Below are 22,237 nucleotides of genomic sequence, written 5' to 3'. Positions count from 1 at the left end.
ACTTCTATTTAGAGTATGTGAATTGGCTACCTACAAAAACCTCTAGGATTCCAAACACATTTTCTTCATCTTCCATTGATGTTTTCTTCCATTCAGCGCAATTTCTGGGCATTTCAGAATACTTTCTTGATATAAAAAGACGAAATTCATAGAGTAGCCTAAGTAACAAGCAAAAGGGAAAGAGAAAAGATATATACCTCAGATTAGACTAGAACAAGAAATGAAATTCTATAAATTTGTCTTCCATTACTCCATTTCTTTTTGCTCTTATGTTCTGTATTGTTTTTGAAAATATGAAAGTGTGTTAGGCGGTCCGAGTGTATTAAGCGAAATTTTGAATCTCAGTCGAACGCTGTAACGGATAAGTGAAATTTTTGGTATCCTTAAATATGAATATCTCAAGGTTGAGGATTCAGTTTAATTTGAAGAATTCCTAAGTCATTCCGTTCGATTGGAAGGACATACTACACTGCTATTAGAATTCGAAGGCTCATAGTTTCAGCCAATTGATTCTTTTGAATGTTTGGCCATCCTTGTCATGTGACAAGGATGGCCACGTGACAGGAAAGTACGACTTCGTGTACTTTCCTAAAGTACACGAAGTCGCTTCTCATTGACCATCTTAACCCTTGAGTTTTGGCATCTAGTCCTCTATTGTCACATGCAAATCCTGTTTTAACGGTCAATAGTTTCTTACACCGCACTGCCTTTCCATTTACAGAATTTAACAAATGAAAATATAGTGAAAACTGATGTAATATTTTAAACAAAGCAGTGGACAAAACAGAAGAAAAAAAGCAACAAACTTCAAATAATAAAGAAATCTGAATATTTCGACTTTCGAGTTCACGCCAGGGAGCTTTTATCAACGAAAAAAAATATCAATTAAACAAAACATACAAAGAAAAGAAAAACAAAACAAAAACAAAACTAAAAAAAAAAACTCACATCTTAATAACTCCCAATATCACCATGCGAATAACACTAATACGCACAACAGAATAATAAATTAGGTTGCCTCTGGTACAATTGGAGTTACTCTGGTATTAGCTAGCCTTTACTACTCAGTAACCTCCCTCATATCTTCATTACCCTATTTTCAAAAATCCTCACAAAATCTGACCAATCGAAAATTCGTCTGTTGTTTTTCCGTTTAGCAAATATACATTTACTAACTTTATACAGAAACACGTCAATAGTACAGAATCCAAAATTGCAGCCCCTTTAGTGGCTATCTTTCAGGCTATTGAAAACATTTTGAAAAAGTAACTGGTCATGAATTTGGCCCGCTCCTATTGGATTGACTTATGTATTTGTTATAATTAAGTTGATTTGCATATAGTTAAAGTTGGGAATTATGTATATTTTAATTTTATGCTGGTAGGTTTGCTGCAGTTAGTTTGTATTTAATTTGGCTTTCTTTGCTTCTTTTCCTTTGCTTTTTATTTTTATCTAATTTTGTTTCGTTGTTCGTCGGTGTTCCGTCTTCTTTTTTTCTGTGACGGTTTCAATAAATAATTAAAATTTACATTGAAGTTGGAGCTGTATGAAAATCGTTTATATGCCTAGAAATACTCATTCACATGTTTTTACTGATGATCACAGTAGCAGTACTACCTTCGTTTTAAATAGATGCAGTGTCAACTAACATTCTAGTAAAACAAAATATTAAAAATAGGGCCAATGTACTACAGGTGGCAACACTGCTTTGTCCATGTAAATATGTATGACGGAAGGTTTTTTACATCAAGTCTGATTCGTTTTAGTCATTTTCTAATCATTAAAACGTAGCAAGCAGTTAAAGCATTTATCTTAAATGGCTTTAGAATGTATTTTTTCACCTGTTAAGTAGATTTTTCACCTATTCTATGAAAGGCGCACTTTCAGAATGATTCTAATAAAAGAACTTCTTGAGCTGAACACTGGAGACAGCCATTATTTACGGTTTGCCTCACATTTCGCCTTTTCAATACTGATTGATGCACTCTTTTTCTGTACGTTTTTGTTTCTTGTATTTCGCCTTGGCATTAGGGGTGTCATTACTACTCAAGTATTTTTTTTTCATTGTTTTTTAGATAAATATCTATCCATCTAGTCAACTGAAGCTCAAATATTGTGTTTTAACAACTATTACTTTATGTATATGATTAGGGGGGGGGGGGCTAATAGAAACAATACGCGCAGCTCTATTTTCTTTGGAATAATGTCCTTTATCTAACATTTGAAATGGATATTATGTTAAAAGAAGGTATTAAAGTGAAAAGACGTTTAAGCACACTAAATGGATGTTTTTTTTTCACTACATCTTATTAATTGCTATATAATTGTTTTTCTCTGGTCTGCTGTTAAAAGTTATATCTTTTATTTGCATTAATTGCTTTTCTTTTTCAGCCAAGGTATTGGAAATGTTAGGGGTTGAGATGGAGCCCAATGATCCCCTAGTGAACTTTTTCAAAGTCAAGCAGGAATTACTCAATGAGACACAGGCAGATACATCAGCTTCTGCTGCGTCTACCTCTTCGGCTTCACATATCCCAAAGCCTAAAACTCAATATTTCAAGCCCAATATCTCAAAATATTTCAAAAAAATCGAAAAGGGCTCATTTGATAGAGTACCCAGCTTAAAGGAAACTCTTAGCAGCAGTAGTACCAATTTTGGTAAGTTGTTGTTTTTATATTAGCATTTACTAGTTAAATTTTTCAATTTTTTCTGTCCATGTGTTCTCTTCATCTTCGTTAAACGTCTTTCATTTTTAGCTCATGCTCAGACAGAATATATTTATACTACGTATTATAAAAATATGTATGGAGCCATTTTGTCGAAAATGGCTCCATATTTTTCTTTTGGCAAATTGGCATCGTGGGAATTTCTGGCCTAAAAAACGATCTATGCTGGTCACGAGTTTTAGAAATTCGTTAATAGCCTTAATTTTAGAAAAAAGATTCATTGAACTGATGTCATGTTTTTGAGCGCGTTTCAAGAGCATACATACGTCATATTTTCCACAGTAGTTGTTGTACCGTTTTAGTGTCTATGATGCAGACAAAATTACACAAGAAACATATGATTGAGAAGAAAAATCATATGATCATATTGATGAGAACAGTTCAAGAGAATAAATAAAATTTCCGCCTTCCTCCCCCCAGGAGTGAACGTATTGTTTTTTTTTTTTTCTATGACGCATGCAACATTACAAAAGGCGTTTTAAACAGTTTTGTAACGGCTAGAGGACAAATGGACACCCTAAACCATCAAATGTAACTAGACCAATCCGAGCAACTAAGGTAGAGGGTATTGAAAAAAGGTCTAAAGAAATGCTAAACGAAAATGAAGAACAATGAAATATACAGTTCGAATGCTTGCGCCAGCTACAATTACAGCGAGTCAAAAACAAAAGTGAAGAAAAAAGAAATATCCGGTTCGAAGATAAGCGGCAGCAAGGATTAAAACAAGTCAAAAGCCAAAGTGAAAAACAAAGAAAGATGGGTTACAGGACATGCGACGACAAGAAGTAGAACGAATTAAAAATGAAAGTGAAAGACAAGGAAATATACAGTTAAAGATATGGCACAGTGAGAACAAACAAATATCAGGACCTGTCAAAAATGAAATGAAGAACAAAAGATTGTGTTGTTAGAAAACAACCGGCAGCGAAAATCAGAACATGTCAAAAATGAAACTGAAGAAGAAAGAAATATTACATTAGAAGAACAACGCCATCACAATCTTTGACGCCAACAAAATGCGGCGTAAAACCCAATAAAAACCTACAAAGATGCCATAAACTGCGCAACTGTTGATTAGAAGTCATTGGGATCCTTCAACGTTATATGTGTTCCCTGGGGAGTCCTCCATCTTTCCGAGGAAAGAGTAGCAAACAAAGGTGATTCATTTGGAGTTTGCTACTTACAAAGAGAATCAATACATACAAGCCTTTCGCGTGCCGAGTGCCGGGGCCTGGCCTCTAAATCGGATGCATAGTTTTTCTTTCTCAAAACTGGTACATTGATATTTTTAGCCACAAAAACGATCTAAAAAGGTCACACTTTAAGCAAGAATTTGTATTTTTCCCAGGGTGGTTGTAAAACCTATGGTGGCGCCATGACATCAAGAAGAGGCTCATATTTTTTTCGGTTTGGATACAAGTGATAATGAGAATCAATATATGCAAGCCTGCCGCGTAGCCGTGCCGAGGCCCGGTCTTGAAATTGGCTACATAGTGGGTTTTTTTCTTAACACTGACCCATTGATATTTCGGGCCACAAAAATGATCTAAACTGGTCACAACTTTAAGGAAGATTTTGTATTTTTCCCCGGGCAGCTGTATTGTACTTATGGTTTTAGACGCTATGGTTATATTTTCTTGTTTGTCTATGTGATGGAAAGGCGGTGTTATCTCTGACGTTATTTTCGTCCAAGCGCAAACAGGATTGCTTTGTTTTGCAAGGTAGAAGTAGTTAACTTGTTTAAGACGACGCCAACTTCAATTTTGTATTTTCCTTTCTATTTCATATCTGTTCCAAGGATTTCAGGCTTATTCCGAAGTTCTTTCCATAATATGAATTATTCTTCTGTTGAATCCGTATAAAAGTAACAATTTCGGATTAGTGACAGTTTTTTTTTTTTTTTTTTTTTTTTTTTTTTTTTTTATACAGATATTTTGAAAATATGAAATATGTTGTGAATATATTTGGTTGTGGTCCTAGATTAGCTTTGTTAGGTTGCTTCTACTGCTGCGACCGTGAGTGGATTGTATATTTTCAGTTCAGGAATTCCAACTATGGTAATTTCACGGTATAATTGTTATATTTCCTTGCTTTCTCCACCCTGGAAACGGCACCAAAAAGAGCCATTTTCGTTACAATGTGCCACTTTACTCTAGCATTTTTACCACGGCAGGTTTATCAAAAAAGTACGTAGATATGAGCATTAGCTTTCAAACTGGTTATTAACTATCTCTCTATGATCTTCCAGTAACCTTCTAGCACTGGCAAAAGAAAAGTAAATTAATTCCCTGCTAACTGAACAAAAAGGCAATTTTCCTCGTTTTTCAAGATGGGAGGGGACTCTAAACCTCTTGTGATAATTTTCAACTATGGCAGTTTCAGTGGTTTACTGTTATATCGGTTTATCATTAAGTATAAGGCGTTTGAGGCTCTTTCCTGATTCAACATCTGACGAGAAATGTTCTTCACTATACATTTCCTTAGAAAACGTGTTTCTAAACTTTAAATTCCTATGGGCCGTTTTTCACCCTTTACTACGTGGCAGCTATTGCTGCAGCCGTGAAAGAAGAATAGGTGGCATTACACTGGGTTTTGTGTTTTTTCCTTCAGTATTTTTTGTTCACAGTATCCGTATATTTTTCAGAGGTATCATCTCCTCATGCTGATACGGCATCTCCAAACCTTGGAATTCAGCATCGAGTTGATATCAATTCTCACATTCAGATGGACATAATAATGGCCCTGCGTGAGAATGAAATGGTTAACAATATAATTTTTCCATTGGATGCGTCTGACATACTCCAAGAAGATATTACCGAAACACCAACCGAGTCGATCAACACACCGAGCCAGCTCCTTCTACTTTTTCAATCGGCTTTTAATCGAATTTTTACGAATGAACTTAAAAAGGTAAGTCTTTTTGTTTTCATCCTTTATAAACTCTCGCCCAAAGGACGCGCTCATCTGAGTCTTCACAGAGCTTTTTGTTCACCTCGGATTCTCTTGGAAAAGGTGGTGACTCAACAGTTGTAGCCGCTTTTTGCTCTCAACAGTTGCAAAGAGACTAGAGATCAAACTAAATAAAGAAGGGTACTTTGTTTCTAAACTGTGACTTCGTATATAGGTTACGTAAAACCTTTTTCTTGGGTAAATGTCAGTATTTTTTCTGATTTTTCTAATTTCAATGGATAAAGAAACGATTTTTTTCAAATAATAGTAAAGAGTGACATTAAAACTTAAAACAAACAGAATTTGGGCCACATATGAGTAGGCTGTCCCCTCATCAACTCCTAGCTCATTACGCTAAAGTGTTAAAGTACTTTAAAAATACATCTTATTTCAATTTAACGATACTTGTGTTTAAGCAGTTGTTCTTCATGATTTGGGACAAAAAGTCAAAGTTTACTTCAATTGTTATAAATTGATTGGTCACGTCCTAGATTTGTAATGTTAAAATTCCTCTGAGGATTAACATAGATTCTCTGGCACTTAACTTTTTATATACTAACAAGTAACTAAAGGTGTTGAATGTATTTAAAAAGAAATGAATGACAGAAGATTAGCTTTGATGCATTTGGAACTGAGGTCAATTGGCAAAGAAAGAACAAAATGCGAAAGTGTTTCTGCTTTTTGGTAACTGTAGCAAAATATTTCAGGCTTTTAATTTTTGTTGGGGGACTTAACTTGATGAGTTTTATTTCTATGGGATTATCATAAAAAGTGAATTCCTTTAAAGTATATACCGCTATCCAAATTTTTAAAGTACTGGTCATTATAAGCACTACTTGCGCCTTGCTTACAGTTTGTTGCCACATAATTGTTTAATATAAAAAATATTTAGACAAAAACCAATATTTCTACTTTAACGCGGATAAAAAAAATATTGCCATTATTGGTAACATTTGACTCCCTCCTCTTGGGAAAACCAATATCAACACCCAAGATACCACTCCACCCCTCTACCTTCTATGCCACTATTTCTAGGAATGGTATTTTTTATGTTTCGAAGAAAATATTTTTCTGCAATAATAAGGCAGCGAACACCTATATTCAGGCTTAATCGAAATGAAAGGAGATTAGAGATTAATTAATAACTCCTCCCGCTAGTACCTCGTCCAGATTTATCTTAATGCTGACGCAAAGCTAGAGAATTTTTATATAAAAATGAACTTTTTGAGGTATTAGCCCCCCCTCCCCCCCTCCTCACATGCACAATGACCAAAGAACCGGCCGCCAGAATAACTGACTCGAAATTGTAGATCACGCTCCATAGTTTTGTCTAACATCAACGTAATCAACTGGATTAAATGAACATTTAAAAGAAGTTTCTATATTAATCGTTTGTTTTATTAGGATTGAACGACTTTTTAAGAATGAATGCGCCACCATGTGGTATTGCTGCCTCGGAAAGTGGGAAGCTCAATATAGTGCTTTTCAATAATTTAAAATCGATTGGTTATCTTAGAATTTTCAATACATAGCATCTTTGCCCTCTTTGGGTAGTCAAAATGGTAGTAAGGTACAACAAAACGGCATAAAACCCCACTTTGCCGTAGCACAATATTTTTGGCCACTCTAAAAGGACGCCAGAACTTTTAACTTCTGTCTCAATGAGCCCTCCTCTGGTTTTCTAGGACCATTGGTTCGATACGATAACCAAATGAGAAAAACAAATTCTTCTGTAAACTTCCTTCTCGAAGTTTTACATTTTGTATATGGGAGCTTTAAACCTCTAAAACTGGATTCTATGACCTATTGAGTTTCATGCTGTAATTTTCGTCAAGGTCACTCGCTCCTTTTAGGGTGTTTTCCCTTCTTTTTTTTTAATGAGGCAAATTTTCTCCGGTTTGTGGCATCTAATGGGAAACTTCGGCAGTTAACACAAACTGTTTGATTATCTTCTAGTGTTCTATTATGGGTGCTTTGACAATTCTCCTTCTAAGTGTTTCTAGTTATTTTTATTTAAGTATTTCAGCATTGGCTATTCAAGGGTGTAAAGCTGTCTATATAAAAAAGGAAAGCATAGCTGTAAAATGGGGGTTATTTTCCTTTATGATAGTCCGGGTGTATATTTGCTTTATAACCAGTTCGGGTGGACCAAGAAGACTTATGTGAAGGCAGAATTTGACAAAATAAGACTAAGCAAGTGTTTGCTTTCGTTGATAGAAGACAAGGTCTTATCCTTGAATGATACACCAGACAAATACATTAAAGTGATAAGTGCTATGTAAGAGAATAACACTGCTGCGGTTAACGAGAATAATTAGCAGCTGGCTTCGTATTAAATCAGGAGCTAAGCAGGGTTGTGTTCTATCCCCCTTTATAGGGACCATCTTGGTTGATGTTGTTTTAAGGAGCACTGGGAGACTACGGAATCAAATGGGGAGGAAAAACACTGCTGGACTAAGATTATGCTGAGGATTTAAGCATCCTAAATGAAAGTGTGAGCAAAATAAATGAACTTTAGAGGTTTTCGAGTTCAGGGGGCTAGAATAGGTTGGAAAAATTAATTTTAATAAGACTAAGTCATTAAGGCTAGGAGTAAGTGAAGATGAAAAGGTGACATTGGGTAGCGAAAAGATCGAGCAAGTGGACAGCTTCACTTACCTAGGTAATATTATTAGTAAAGACCTAGAAAGCAGTGAAGTTGTTAAAAGAAGAATAGCCAACGCTCAGGGTGTTTTTTCATTGTTGGAAGAATAGGAAGATAAGTTTGCGAACCAAGATAAGAATATTGGGAGCTACAGTGATGACAATATTCAAGTATGGTTCTGATGCATGGACGCTCCGAAAAACGGAAATAGATATGCTAGACGATTTCCAGAGAAATTGTCTACGGATTGTTTTGGGTACCCGGGTGACTGACCATATTTCACAGTAGCCTTTACGAAAAGTGTGGTTTCATCCTCCGTTCTAGGGCTATCATAGGCAGCGCCATAGCGCTGCCTAAGTAAAGAACGATGTGGGCACAATGTATTATTTATTTTTCTTCTTCTTTCTCCATACACGGGCACTTCGTATCAAAGGAGTTGTCGTAGAAACTTCGAAAAGGGCTCATTCGATTGGAAATTGGATTGGCTAGTGCCCTTTTTAATAGTTCAAAGTGATTGGAGGGCAACTAGCCACCCCCCACGCCCATCATTCCCCCAAACACATCTAATCAAAATTTTGAGATATCCATTTAGTTCAGCGTAGTTGATTTCCAGATGAAAAATATGTTTTTGAGGAGGACACTCCCCCGCAACCCTCGGGGCAAGGGTTTTAAGTTTTGCCCTGAGTGCATATAAGAACGATGTTGGCACAATGTATCATTTATGATTTTTTTCCTTTAGAGTAGAGGACTTCGTATCGAAGAAGGTGTCGTAGAAACTTCGAAAAGGGTTCATTCAATAGGAAAGTCGAAAGTGATTGGAAGGCAACTAACACCCCTTCCACGCCCACCATTTCCCGAAAATCATTCAATCAAAATTTTGAGATAGCCATTTTGTTCAGCGTAGTTGATTTCCAGATAGATATTATGTTTTTGAGGAGGACACTCTCCCACAGCCTTCAGGGCAACTGTTGTAATTTATGCCCTGGGGTCATATAAGGTTTTTATGGAAGGTGTTTTCTTTGAAACTTCAAAAAAGACTCATCCCATATGAAATTCAAAGAACTTGTGCCCTGTTTAATAGCCGAAAATGATTGGAGGGCGACTATCCACCACCCCCCCCCCGCCCATCATTCCCCCAAACACATCCAATAAAAATTTTGAGATAGCCATTTTGTTCAGCGTAGTTGATTTCCAAATAGTAATTATTTTTTTGAGGGGGACACTCCCCCACAGCCTTCAGGGCAAGGGTGGTAAGTTATGCCCTGGGGGCAAATATGGTTTTTATAGAAGGCGTTGTCGTAGAAACTTCAAAAAAGGCACATTCGATTGGAAATTCCAAGGGCTAGTGCCCTTTTTAACAATCGAAAGTGATTGGAGAGCAACTAACCCCCCTCTCACGCCCACCTTTTCCCCAAACACATCCAATCAAAATTTTTAGATAGCAATTTTATTCAACGTAGTTTAATGTTCTGTAAATTAGGTATTTGAGGATGATAAACCCCTCAGAGCCCTCAGGACAAGGGTTGTAAGTTATGCCCTGGGGACATATAAAGTTTTTATAGAACATGTTGTCGTAGAAACTTCAAAAAGGGCTCTTAGAAATTGAAATGGCTAGTGCCCTTTTTAATAGTCAAAAGTAATATAGTCGAAAAGGTTATAAATTATGCCCTGGGGGCATATTCGTTTTTGCTGAAATTTTTGTCGTAGAAACTTGAAAAAGGGCTCATTCGATTGGAAATTCAAAGGTCTTGTGCCCTTTTTAATAGTCGAAAGTGATTTGAGGGCAACTACCCCCCTCTCTCGCGATTTCCGGATATAAATTATGTTTTTGAGGAGGACACTCCCCCACAGCCCTCAGGGCATGGGTATTAAGTTATGCCCTGGGGGCATTGCCCTTTTTAATAGTCGAAAGTTCGTGGAGAGTAATTGACCCCCCTCTCCCGCCCACCATTTCCCCAAACACATTCAATTAAGTCTAGAGATAGCCAGTTTGTTCAACGTTGTTGAAAGTTCTGGAAGCTATGTATTTAAGGATGACAAACTCCCCAAAATCCCTAGGGCAAAGGTAGGGCCAGTTATGCCCTGGGGGCATATAAGGTTTTTATAGATAGAGTTGTCGTGAAAACTTCAAAAAGGGCTCATTAAATTGGGAATTGAGAGGGCTAGTGCCTTTTTTAATAGTTGAAAGTGATTGGAGGGTAACTAACCACCCTCTCACGCGCACCATTCCCCCAAACACATCCAATGAAAATTTTCAGACGGCCATTTTGTTTAACGTAGTTGAAAGTTCTGGAAATTATGTCTTAGAGGATGACAACCACCCTCACAACCCTTAGGGTAAGGATTGTAATTTAGGCCCCGGGGGCATATAAGGTGTTTATAGAAAGCGTTATCGTAGAAACTCAAATAGGGCTCATTCGATTGCAAATCGAAAAGCCTATTGCCCTTTTTAATAAAAACTGATCGAAACTTTCGAAACTGATCGGAAGGCTTGAAATTTTTATAGTAAAGATCAATGTGGGTATAATGTATGATTTTTTGTTGTTATTGTTGTTGTTGTTGTTGTTGTTGTTGTTTAGACCAGGGCACTTCGTATCGAAGGAGTTGTCGTAGGAACTTCGAAAAGGGTTCATTCGATTTAAAATAGATAGGGCTGATGCCCTTTTGAATGTTGAAAGTGATTGGAGTGCAACTAATCCCCCTCCCACGCCCACCCTCCCAATTGCCTTTATGTTTAAAAACTAAATTTTGCCTTAAGATTAAATCAAAATGCACTGTGTTAATGCTAATTCACAATAAGGCATCTCAGCCGTATCCCAAGAACGACTGAGGGTATTATGTTCAAACTTTCGGGGCTACTTCTGTTCTTAAGATTTAACCAAGTCAAAATAGCGTAATTGTATCCAAGCTATCAAAGAAAGTAAGCAGATTTTTTTGCAAATGGTATCAAGTTTTCCATTTCAGGTCAACTAGAGTAGGTATGAAACGAAATTAAATAGTACTATTTGTGTACTGATTTTTAAAAGGGTGTATGTTGTTAAAAACTGCTGAAAATTTTTCTCCAGCATACAAATAGCAGGCCAAACTATAATTCTTAAAAAAAACGAAAAGATTTAAAGTATTATTTTCTTTTTCTTTTAAAATAATATGTCAATATAAAACGAACATAAATTAATTAAAAAAACTTTTTCCACAAAATAAGTTTTTCAAAAAAAAGTAAAGAACTCCATTAAACAAAAAATGATCAAAAATAAAATCAAATAATCTAAGAAGCGTGAAACTACCGCAAAACAGCATCAATAAATAAACGAAACCCAAAACGAACAGAAATCATAGGCAGCGCGATAGCGCTGCCTAACTAAAGAACGATGGGGGCACAATGTATTATTTATTTTTCTTCTTTCTGCATACCCGGCACTTTGTATCGAAGGAGCTGTCGTAGAAACTTCGAAAAAGGGCTAATTCGATTGGAAATTGGAGTGGTTAGTGCCCTTTTTAATAGTCGATAGTGATTGGAGGGCAACTAGCCCCCCCCCCCACGCCCTTCATTCCCCCCAAACACATCCAATCAACATTTTGAGATAGCTAATTTGTTCAGCGTAGTTGATTTCCAGATAGAAAATATGTTTTTGAGGAGGACACTCTCTCACAAACCTCGGGGCCAGGGATTTAAGTTATGCCCTGGGGGCATATAAGGTTTTTTATAGAAGGCGTTGTCGTAGAAAATTCAAAAAAGGCTCATTCGATTGGAAATTCAAAGAACTAGTACCCTTTTTAATAGTCGAAAGTGATTGGAGGGCAAATAGCCCCCCCCCCCACGCCCATCATTCCCCCAAACACGTCCAATCAAAATTTTGAGATAGCCATTTTGTTCAGCGTAGATGATATCCAGATAGGAAATATGTTTTTGAGGAGGACACTCCCCCACAACCTTCGAGGCAAGGGTTTTAAGTTATGCCCTGAGGGCATATAAGAACGATGTTGGCACAATGTATTATTTATTATTATTTTTTTCTTTTAGAGTAGGGCACTTCGTATCGAAGAAGTTGTCGTAGAAACTTCGAAAAGAGCTCATTCAATTGGAAATTGGAGTGGCTTGTGCCCTTTTTAATAGTCGAAAGTGATTGGAAGGCAACTAACACCCCTTCCACGTCCACCAGTTACCGAAACACTTCCAATAAAAATTTTGAGATAGCCATTTTGTTCAGCGTAGTTGATGTCAACATAGAAATTATATTTTTGAGGAGGACACTCCCCTACAGCCTTCAGGGCAAGGGTTGTAAGTTATGCCCTGGGGGAATACAAGGTTTCTATAGAAGACGTTGTCGTAGAAACTTTAAAAAAGGCTCATTCGATTCGAAATTCAAGGGGCTAGTGCCCTTTTTAATAGTCGAAAGTGATTGGAGGGCAACTAGCCCCCTCCCTTCACGCCCATCATTCCCCCAAACACATCCATTCAAAATTTTGAGATAGCCCTTTTGTTCAGCATAGTTGATTTCCAAATAGAAATTATTGTTTTGAGGAGGACACTCCCCCACAGCCTTCAGGACTAGGGTTGTAAGTTATGCCCTGGGGGTATATAAGGTCTTTATAGAACGCGTTGTCGTAGAAACTTCAAAAAGGGCTCATTCCATTAGAAATTGAAATGGCTAGTGCCCTTTTTAATAGTCTAAAGTAATTGGAAGCCAACTAACACCCCTTGCCCGCCCACCATTTCCCCAAACACATCCAATCAAAATTTTGAGATAGCCATTTTATTCCACGCAGTTGAAGTTCAGGAAATTATACCTTTGAGCAGGACACTCCCCCCACAGTCTTCAGGCAAGGGCTATAAGTTATGCCCTGAGGGCATATAAAGTTTTTATTGAAATCTTTGTCGTAGAAACTAGAAAAAGGGCTCATGCGATTGTAAATTCAAAGGGCTAGTGCACTTTTAATAGTCAAAAGTGATTTGAGGACAACTAACCCCCCTCTGACATCCACTTTTACCCCAAACACATCTAATCAAAATTTTTAGATAGCCATTTTATTAAACGTATTCGAAAGCTTTGGAAACTAGGTTTTTAAGGATGACAACCCTTCCCCCCTACAACCCTCAAGGAAAGGGATGTAAGTGAAGCTCTGGGAGCATGTAAGGTTTGTATAGAAAGCGATGTGGTAAAAACATCAAAAAGGGTTCTTTCAATTGAAAATTGAAAGGGCTAGTGCCCTTTTTATAGTCGAAAGTGATTGAAAGGCAACTAACACCCCTTCCACGCCCACCATTTCCCCAAACACACCCAATCAAAATTTTGAGATATCCATTTTGTTCAATTTGATGGGATGAAAATCCCATCAGAGCCCTCAGTGCAAGGGTTGTAAGATATGCCCTGCGGGCATATAAGGTTTATGTAGAAAGTTGTTGCAAAAGTTTCAAAAGGGGCTCGCTTGATTGGAAATTGAAATTGCCCTTTTTAATAGTCGAAAGTGAGTTGAGAGTAATTAACCCCCCTCTCACGCCCACCATTTCCCCAAACACATACAATGAAAGTTTAGAGATAGCCATTATGTTCAACGTAGTTGAAAGTTCTGGAAATTATGTATTTAAGGATGACAAACCCCCCAGAGTCCCCAGGGCCAAGGCCAGGGCAAGAGTTGTCGTAAAAACTTCAAAAGGGGCTCATTCAATTGGTAATTGATAGGGCTAGTGCCCTTTTTAATATTTGAAAGTGATTGAAGGGCAACTAACCCCCCTCTCACACCCACCATTGTCCCAAACACATCTAATCAAAATTTGAAACCCAAAAACACATCCCTCTCGCGCGCACCATTCCCCCAAACACATCCAATCAAAAGTTTCAGATAGCCATTTTGTTCTACGTAGTAGAAAGTTCTGGGAAATAGGTTTTTGAGGAGGACAACCCCCCCCCCTCCCGGCCCTCAGGGCGAGGGTTGTAAGTTATCCATGGGGGCATATAAGGTTTTTATTGAAAGCGTTGTCTTAGAAACTTCAAAAAGGCTCATTTGATTGGAAATTGAAAGGGCTAGTGCCTTTTTTAATAGTTTAAAGTGATTGGAGAAAGACTAACGCCCCTCTCACGCTCACATTTTACCAGACACATCCAATCAAAATTTTGAGATAGCCATTTTGTTTAGTTGAAAGTTCTGGAAATTAGGTCTTAGAGGATGACAACCACCCTCACAGCCCTAAGGGCTGTAATTTATGCCTTGGGTTATATAAGGTGTTTATAGGAAGTGTTGTCGTAGAAACTCAAAAAGGGCTCATTCGGTTGGAAATCGAAAGGCCTAGTTCCCTTTTTAATAGTCGAAAGTGATTGGAAGGCTTGACATTTTTAAAGTAAAGATCGATGTGGATATAATGTTTTTTTTTTTTTTTTTTTTTTTTTTTTTTTTGTTTAGACCAGGGCATTTTTATCGAAGGAGTAGGAACTTCGAAAAGGGCTCATTCGATTGAAAATAGAAAAGGCTGATGCCCTTTTTAATAGTCGAAAGTGATCGGAGGAAAACTAATCCCACTCCCACACCCACCTTCCCAATTGAATTTATATTTAAAAACTAAATGTTGCCATAAAATTAATTCAAAATGCACTCTGATAATGCTAATTCCCAATAAGGCATCTCAGCAGTATCCCACGAATGACTGAGGGTTTTATGTTCAGACTTTCGGGGCTGCTTCTGCTCTTAAAATTTAACCAAATCAAAATAGCGTAAGTATATCCAAGCTATCAAAGAAAGTAAACAGTTTTTTTTGCGAATGGTATCAAGTTTTCCATTTCAGGTCAACTAGAGGAGGTATGAAACTAAATTAAACGGTACTTTTTGTGTCCAGATTTTTAAGAGGGTGTATTTTGTTAAAAATTGCTGAAAACTTTTCTCCAGCATACAAATTGAATCCCAAACTGTAAATTCTTAAAAAACCGAAAATATTTAAAGTATTATTTTCTTTTTCTCTGAAAAGACTATGTCAATATAAAACGAACAAAAATTAATTAAAAAAGCTTTCTCCACAACATAAGTTTTTCAAAGAAAAGTAAAGAACTCCATTAAACAAAAAATGAGCAAAAATAAAATCAAAAAATCTACCAAGCGTGAAACTACCCCAAATCAGCATCGATAAATAAATGAAACCCAAAACGAACAGAAATTACAATAATTAACCGAGTCAAACTCAAAACGAACAGAAATTAACATAAGCTGGGCTCAAAATCCCTATGCCTGCCCAAGGCCAGAACATAATTGCAAATGAATATGCATTGTCAGTTTAATATACATTTACTGATATTTAGTAATCAAAATGTTAATATTATTTGATTTATTAAAGTTATAAAAGTAAAAACATTTATATTTTTTTCAGTAAAGTCCAAATTATGTTCTGGCCTTGGGAAGGCATAGGGGTTTTGAGCCCAACTTATGTTAATTTCTGCTCATTTTAAGTTTGGCTCGGTCATTTATTGTAATTTCTGTTCGTTTTTGGTTTCATTTATTTATGGATGTTGCTTTGCGGTAGTTTCACGCTTGGTAGATTATTTGATTTAATTTTTGCTCATTTTTGTTCAATGGAATTCTTTACTTTTCTTTGAAAAACCTTTTTGTGGAAAAAGTTTTTTTTTAATTAATAATAAGAGGAAGATTGAGATGGCTAGCGCACGTTCTGCGGATGAAGGTTGACTGATTGCCGAAGATTGTCCTTTTTGGCCAACCGTCTTGGGCTAAACAGAAAGCAGGTCGTCCGCAGTTGGGGTAGGATGATGTCGTAAAAAACAGATTTAAGGGACTAGAAGGGTTTAAAGAGGGAAGCGTTGAATAGATTAGGATGGAGGAGGAGCATGCGTAGCTGTGTTGGCCTCAGGCGTTTTGTTGCTGCGATGAGTTTTTTGTTGTAGTTGTAGTAGCATTTGTATAGTTTTATATTTTGATATGCTTTGTAAATACGTTTTCTTTCTTTTAGGGCACGGTAGATATTGAAAGGGCATTGGGTCTATGGGTTTCGTTGAACGATTTATCTGAAACCGGAACAAAGCCAGGAGACGAGGGTCACCTGATATCTGATGCCATTGCCCTCACTGCTGAAAGTATTGAATGTTTGATGGAGGCTCTTCAGTCATCTGGTCCGATGGATTTGAAAGAGTGGTGCCTGGTAAGTGACTTAAAAAAAAATAATAGTCTTCTTAATATGAATCGATCAACATTCAGACCTTTAGGGGAATAGGTGGATCAAAATATTTCCATATTTGAGTATGTACTTAAAATGGAGAAGAAAAAGGAAGTGCATCTGGCAACCTCGTATATGTTTTTATGTATATTTTGGATTTTTCCGGAAGAGGGGATATCTGAAGACTTTTCATGCGATATTCACATTTATCTCGAACCTTTGTTCTTATTGAGTGTTACCTGCAATTAATGCAGTACTCTAGTATCCAATTTTTGCATTCGATGTCATTTTTTGCGTATATTTTAACTATGGAATGATTTAAGTATTTTTCGCTAAATAAGTGAAGGTTTACAGAAAACAAACAAATACCTGAACCGACAGACACGAACTTGATCCGGCTAAACACTTACAAAAAAACAACTAATAACTATGCATGTATCAGACTACCAAAGCAAGAAGAAGAAGAAGAAAGAAAAGGGAAAAACGGAGGAGAGAAAAAGAAACAAAAATGCGTGGCTCGACCTCCCTGTACTTGATATTACACTTAAAGAAAGACAACTTTAAAAAAAATCACAATTGCCTATCTCTCCCTACTACCCTCTAAAAAATATATATTAATATGTTCGTAGACATAGCTGAACATATGGGAAAATACGATAGAAGGATTTCTCCCCTCCTCCAGATTGATCACATTAAAGACCTTGAGAAAAACTTGAGACGCGGTGGCTTAAAAGTCCTTCTTGTGTTCGGATCACTCCTCCTAGGAAGAAATCTCCGTTCCTCCCTCTTCAACAAGGTTTGAACTAATATGCATCTGCATCTGCAAAAATGACAGCATTTCATGGTTTCCTTCAAATATTTTAATTTGAAAGTTAATTTTCGCAATCATTGAGACAAAGTTATAATACAAATACCGTATAAATAAATAGCGTGATAACTAAGTATGTTGTAAAAGAACTGAGAAAAGTGAAATATATCAACAAAAATGTGATAGGGGATACAAGTATTGGTGAAACATAGTCTAATGGAAGGGTCATTAATGGGATGATTTGACGATATATTTATATATGCATATATAGGTTTGAAAATTAATGTTAAGAAGACTAAGTCGCTTAGACTGGGAATAAGGAAGGTGCTGTTTGGTAACGAGAATACCAATCAAGTGGAGAGCTGCACTTGCCTACGTAGGTAGTATTATTAGTAAAGACGGTGGGTTCAGTGAAGATGCTAAAAGTAGAATAGCCGATTTCCAGGTTTTTTTTTTTCAAAGTTAGAAAAAGTTTGAAAGAATAGGAAGATAAGTATACTAACCATGGTTAGAATATTGGATGCTACGGTGAAGACAGTGGTCAAGTATGGTTCTGGAACGTTGGTGATCCGTAAGACATAGGAGGGTTTATTGGAGTTTTCCAGAGGGATTGTCTACGGATTGTTTTGGGGGCCCGTCTAACTGACCGTATTTCAAACAGTAACCTGTATGAAAAGTGTGGTTCTATCCCGCTGTCTTGGGCTATAATGAGACAAAGGTTGATATGGTTCCCCCTATGAAGAATAGCAGATTAACAAAGATGGACATTTACCATCTAGAGCCAAATCAAAAGCAGGTCCTACTCGGATAGGGTGAGAGGAGGTCGTAAAGAAGGATTTAAGGAAGTTGAAACTTCTTGAAGGGTTTAAAGAGGATGGCTGGTTTAACAGATTGGGATAAAGAAGGAGCGAGCATAGTTGTGTTTGCCTCAGGCGGATTGGTGCTGCAGTGACTTAGTAGTAGTAGTATATACATATATATATGTATATAGTTGTACGTATGAATATAGATGTTTATAGTTTTTTCAAACACTTATCATGCCTCTCAACTAATTTTAAAATAAACTCTTCATAAAAACTTGCCGCTGGCTCCAATAACAAAGAGTTCACTGTCATGTCTACGTTGTTGTCATCATGGTAGTGGTTGCCACTGAGGTGACAACCGGCTTAACTGGAGACAAAACATGAGTTTCAAATGTCGTGCCCAAATCGAGGCAAAAGAACAATGAATGGAAACACGCACACTCCCCTGCCAATTGAAGGTCAAACAGACTCTGCCAGTGCAAAATCATGGCGCAGGCGTTTCGGAATAGGTATGGTGTTTTGTTGGTCGACTTTATGCATCGAGGAACCTCTATCAATACAGAAGCATACTGCCAAGCCCTCAGAAAGCTCTGCCCGAGTGATTACCATCCGTTTCTCCACTTGAAGCAACACCTCAGTGGCAACCGTTACAATGATAAAGAAGACGTAAAAACGTCAGTGAATCCTTGGTTATCAGAGCAGGCGGCAAGTTTTTATGAAGAGGCTATTTTAAAATTAGTTGAGAGGCATGATAAGTGTTGGAACAAACTTGGCAACTATGCCCTTAAATAGAGTAAAGCAGGTACTTTCTGAAAATTAATTTATTTTTTTGAAGTAATCTTTCGTTGTGTAGTTATGTTCAAACGGACCTTAATTTAAAAACACGCCTCGTATATATATATATATATATGTTCGTTTTTTTTTTTTTTTTTTTTGAAACGATTGTTTGTCCTGGAAGTCTATACTTTATTTCAAAAAGCAGATACACTAAATGAGCTCTTGTTTCTCGGAGCAGTGTTGTCCAAGTATAAAGTGGGACTTGTGGGGCAGTAGCCCTCCTCATCTTTATGGCAAAACTCGGAAGGGTTATAAAAACCAACGAATATTGTTATGTACTCTGCGTTTTGTGCTAAGGTATGACTTTTGGTCCCCAATGCTTAAGAAAAAAAGAAGACTGGAATTGGATAAAAAGCATGTTTCATAATGTCTCAAGAATGGGAGGGCCTATTGATGTGCATTTCCTTTAGACGATATAATTTCCTGTTAGGAAAGACAGTTGCTAAATAAAACACATGCATATACCGTTTAATTACATTTGCTGCATTCACAGATGAGGTCAATAAAGCATAATAAAACTGAGATAATAGAAAGTATACCCTCTACCCAAAATTCAAATGAATTATCATAAACAGATATATATATATATATATATATATATATATATATATATATATATATATATATATATATATATATGTATGTATATATATATGTATATATATATATATATATATATATATATATATATATATATATATATATATATATATATATATATATATATATATATATATATATATATATATATATATATATATATATATATATATATATATATATATATATATATATGTATGTATATATTTATATATATATATATATATATATATAATTAAATTTATTTCGTCACTTTTTTTAGGTGTTCAGAGCTTTAATTACCCTGTGTAGACAACGAATAGCGTCGTCCCGTCTTGTTCTTGGCACTCATGTAATAGCCGCTAGACTAATTATGGCTACGCCAACCATCCGTAAGACTCTGTTTTCCATTTTATATGGGTTCATATCAGGCGAAAAAATTAAAGAAAATAGTATGGGTAACATGGGCCAGTATCAGCTGTGTGGCACCACTGCAGTTACCTTTCTAACACGTCTCATTAACAGTTTGAAAATCTGGTGCCACCTATCTTCAGTAGAGGGATTAATTCTGGATTTCCAAAGGAATATGCTGGAGATACTCATAAGGCTTTGTGGAGAGACTCAAGTCATTCGTGGTAGAAAAGGTCCAGTTGACGCACAAATTGCGCTTGTGAACAAGCTTTCAGAAATAGATTTCGTAGGTTTGGACCCCATTGTTGGTCAAAGAGTCCTTGATGGAGTGGTAGCTGTTGCTACACCGCGAGTATTCCAAGGTGAAAGTGTCTACGTGAGCAATGGATCAGTGGTAAGTAATTTATTTTTTAAATCAGAATCAGGTAGTCCAAATTTTGTGTCTGTAATTCTAGGGCTATAGAATAAAATATATTTATTTGTAATATGTATAGGCGAAGGGACTCCTACAAGTGTTCCCAATTTTTTAGAGGTGGGGGGATATACAAGTTTTTCTGGGAGGAATAGGTAAAAAAAAAAAAAAAAAAAAAGTTTGCCAGAATTTTCTACATGAACAATAAGTCAGTGATAAGAAATTTCTTATTAAAACCAAAATGTGGGATTTGAAATTTTGTGTTTGTGTTTATTGGCTATATAAGATCTATTTGTTTACAAATATGTATAGGCTAAATGAAATCTTTGAATAAATGTTTTTAGGACCGGTATAAAAAACTGTTGAAATTTTCATATTAAAAAATTGCTGAAAGTTTCATAAATATATATATTTATGAATATGGATGGATTTTGCAGTAAGACACCTGAACGAGTGAAAGCTCCCCTCACATTTAGAAAATGATAGTTTAAGTTGGATAATTATGCTTTATTTGAAAGAGCAAATACAATAAATGAACTCATTTTCTTGAAGCATTGCTGTGTAAATGCTTTATCTTAATTTAAATAATTGGGTGACACTTGCGAACTTCAGTTTTAAAGCTCTGATGCCTATCTGGAGGAATAAGAACTTAACAACAACTCTCAAAACGAGACTCTTCTACTCCCCCATTATTCCGATCGTCATCTATGCCTGTGATTCCTGGACGCTTAAAACAGACGATCAATGCCGCCTAGCTGCCTTTGAAACCAAATCCCTACGACGCGTCGCTGGTATCACCTACCACGACAGAATCTCCAACTCCAAGCTGAAACTCATATTTACAATACTGGACAAAATAAAATTACAACAACTCAAATGGCTTGGATGTACCCAACGCATGGGTAGCACTCGTCTCCCGAAGATAACCTTCGCTGGACGAGTACATGGCTCTCACCCCAGAGGTCGCCCTCCGAAGAGATGGAAAGGAAACTTCTCACCCTACAACCTGCCACAACTCTGCCGCCTGGCCGACAACAGAAGCACCTACAGGAGACATATCAATGAACTGGTTAAAGAAGAGGCCCCAAAACGACCTTCAAGGACGGATGGAACATGAGTCAAGTAAGTCAATTGGGTTTGACGAGTGGTAGCCCTCTGCGCATTTAGGGTAACCCTGGACATGCTATGATAAACGAAAAGATATTAAATATATAAAAACAAATTTTCTCAAATGAAAGTGAAGAGTGACATTAAGTTAAAACTTAAAACGAACAGAAATTAATCTGTATGGAGAGGGGACTTGCCCCTCCTTAATCCCCTTCTTTACGCTGAAGTCTAATGATGCTTTAAAAATACTTCTAACTCCAATTCAACGTCCTTTGGGATTGAGCAGTCGCGCCTAAACAAAAACTGAGACAAAATATCAAACCTAGGAGGGGGCAGCCCCCCCTCGCCTCATTTACGGAATATTTTGTCTTTGGAGCGGCGATTGAAGTTTGGCTGTAGGGCTAATAGAAATTGTGTCTACCACGTCCTATAAAATAAGGGCAATTGATGAATAAATAAAGTAGAGAGTAAAAGAGTTATGTCTGTTGACCTCGGACTAACTAAAATAGGGCCAAATTATTCAAATACAAACAAGTGTTTGTAGTTTTTCTACTTTAAATGCTTAGGGGAAATGATGGAAATTACTAAAACTGACGAATTTTTGAAAAAATCCTAAGCTTATAACCGGGCCATGGATGTTTTTGTCAACCTTTAAATGGAAATATTGGGTTTTTATTGTTTTACTTTTTATTGTTTTGTTTCTTCAACTTCCTGGCTCTATCGTCTCAGTTGTGTAAAAACGGCTGCTAAAACACAACGTTACACTATACAACACTATAGGAATTTAGCGTAAAGAGTTGGGGATTTG

At 36.6% G+C, this 22,237-nt stretch overlaps 1 protein-coding gene across 1 annotated transcript in view; it reads left to right on the top strand.

Moving 5' to 3' along the window:
* Bruce (BIR repeat containing ubiquitin-conjugating enzyme) overlaps nucleotides 1–22,237 on the top strand; it is a 406,259-nt gene that overhangs the window by 176,885 nt on the left and 207,137 nt on the right. The window contains exons 24-27 of the mRNA XM_089091938.1: nucleotides 2,392–2,658; nucleotides 5,372–5,637; nucleotides 16,269–16,457; nucleotides 19,783–20,304. Of these exons, the coding sequence (XP_088948064.1) occupies nucleotides 2,392–2,658; nucleotides 5,372–5,637; nucleotides 16,269–16,457; nucleotides 19,783–20,304 (1,244 nt within the window). The remainder of the gene's footprint in view (nucleotides 1–2,391; nucleotides 2,659–5,371; nucleotides 5,638–16,268; nucleotides 16,458–19,782; nucleotides 20,305–22,237) is intronic.

Source organism: Artemia sp. Qi Xiang Cuo, chromosome 7, assembly GCF_049724085.1.
Source record: "Artemia sp. Qi Xiang Cuo chromosome 7, ASM4972408v1, whole genome shotgun sequence".
NCBI lineage: Eukaryota > Metazoa > Arthropoda > Branchiopoda > Anostraca > Artemiidae > Artemia > Artemia sp. Qi Xiang Cuo.
This window is presented reverse-complemented; position numbering and strand designations above follow the sequence as displayed.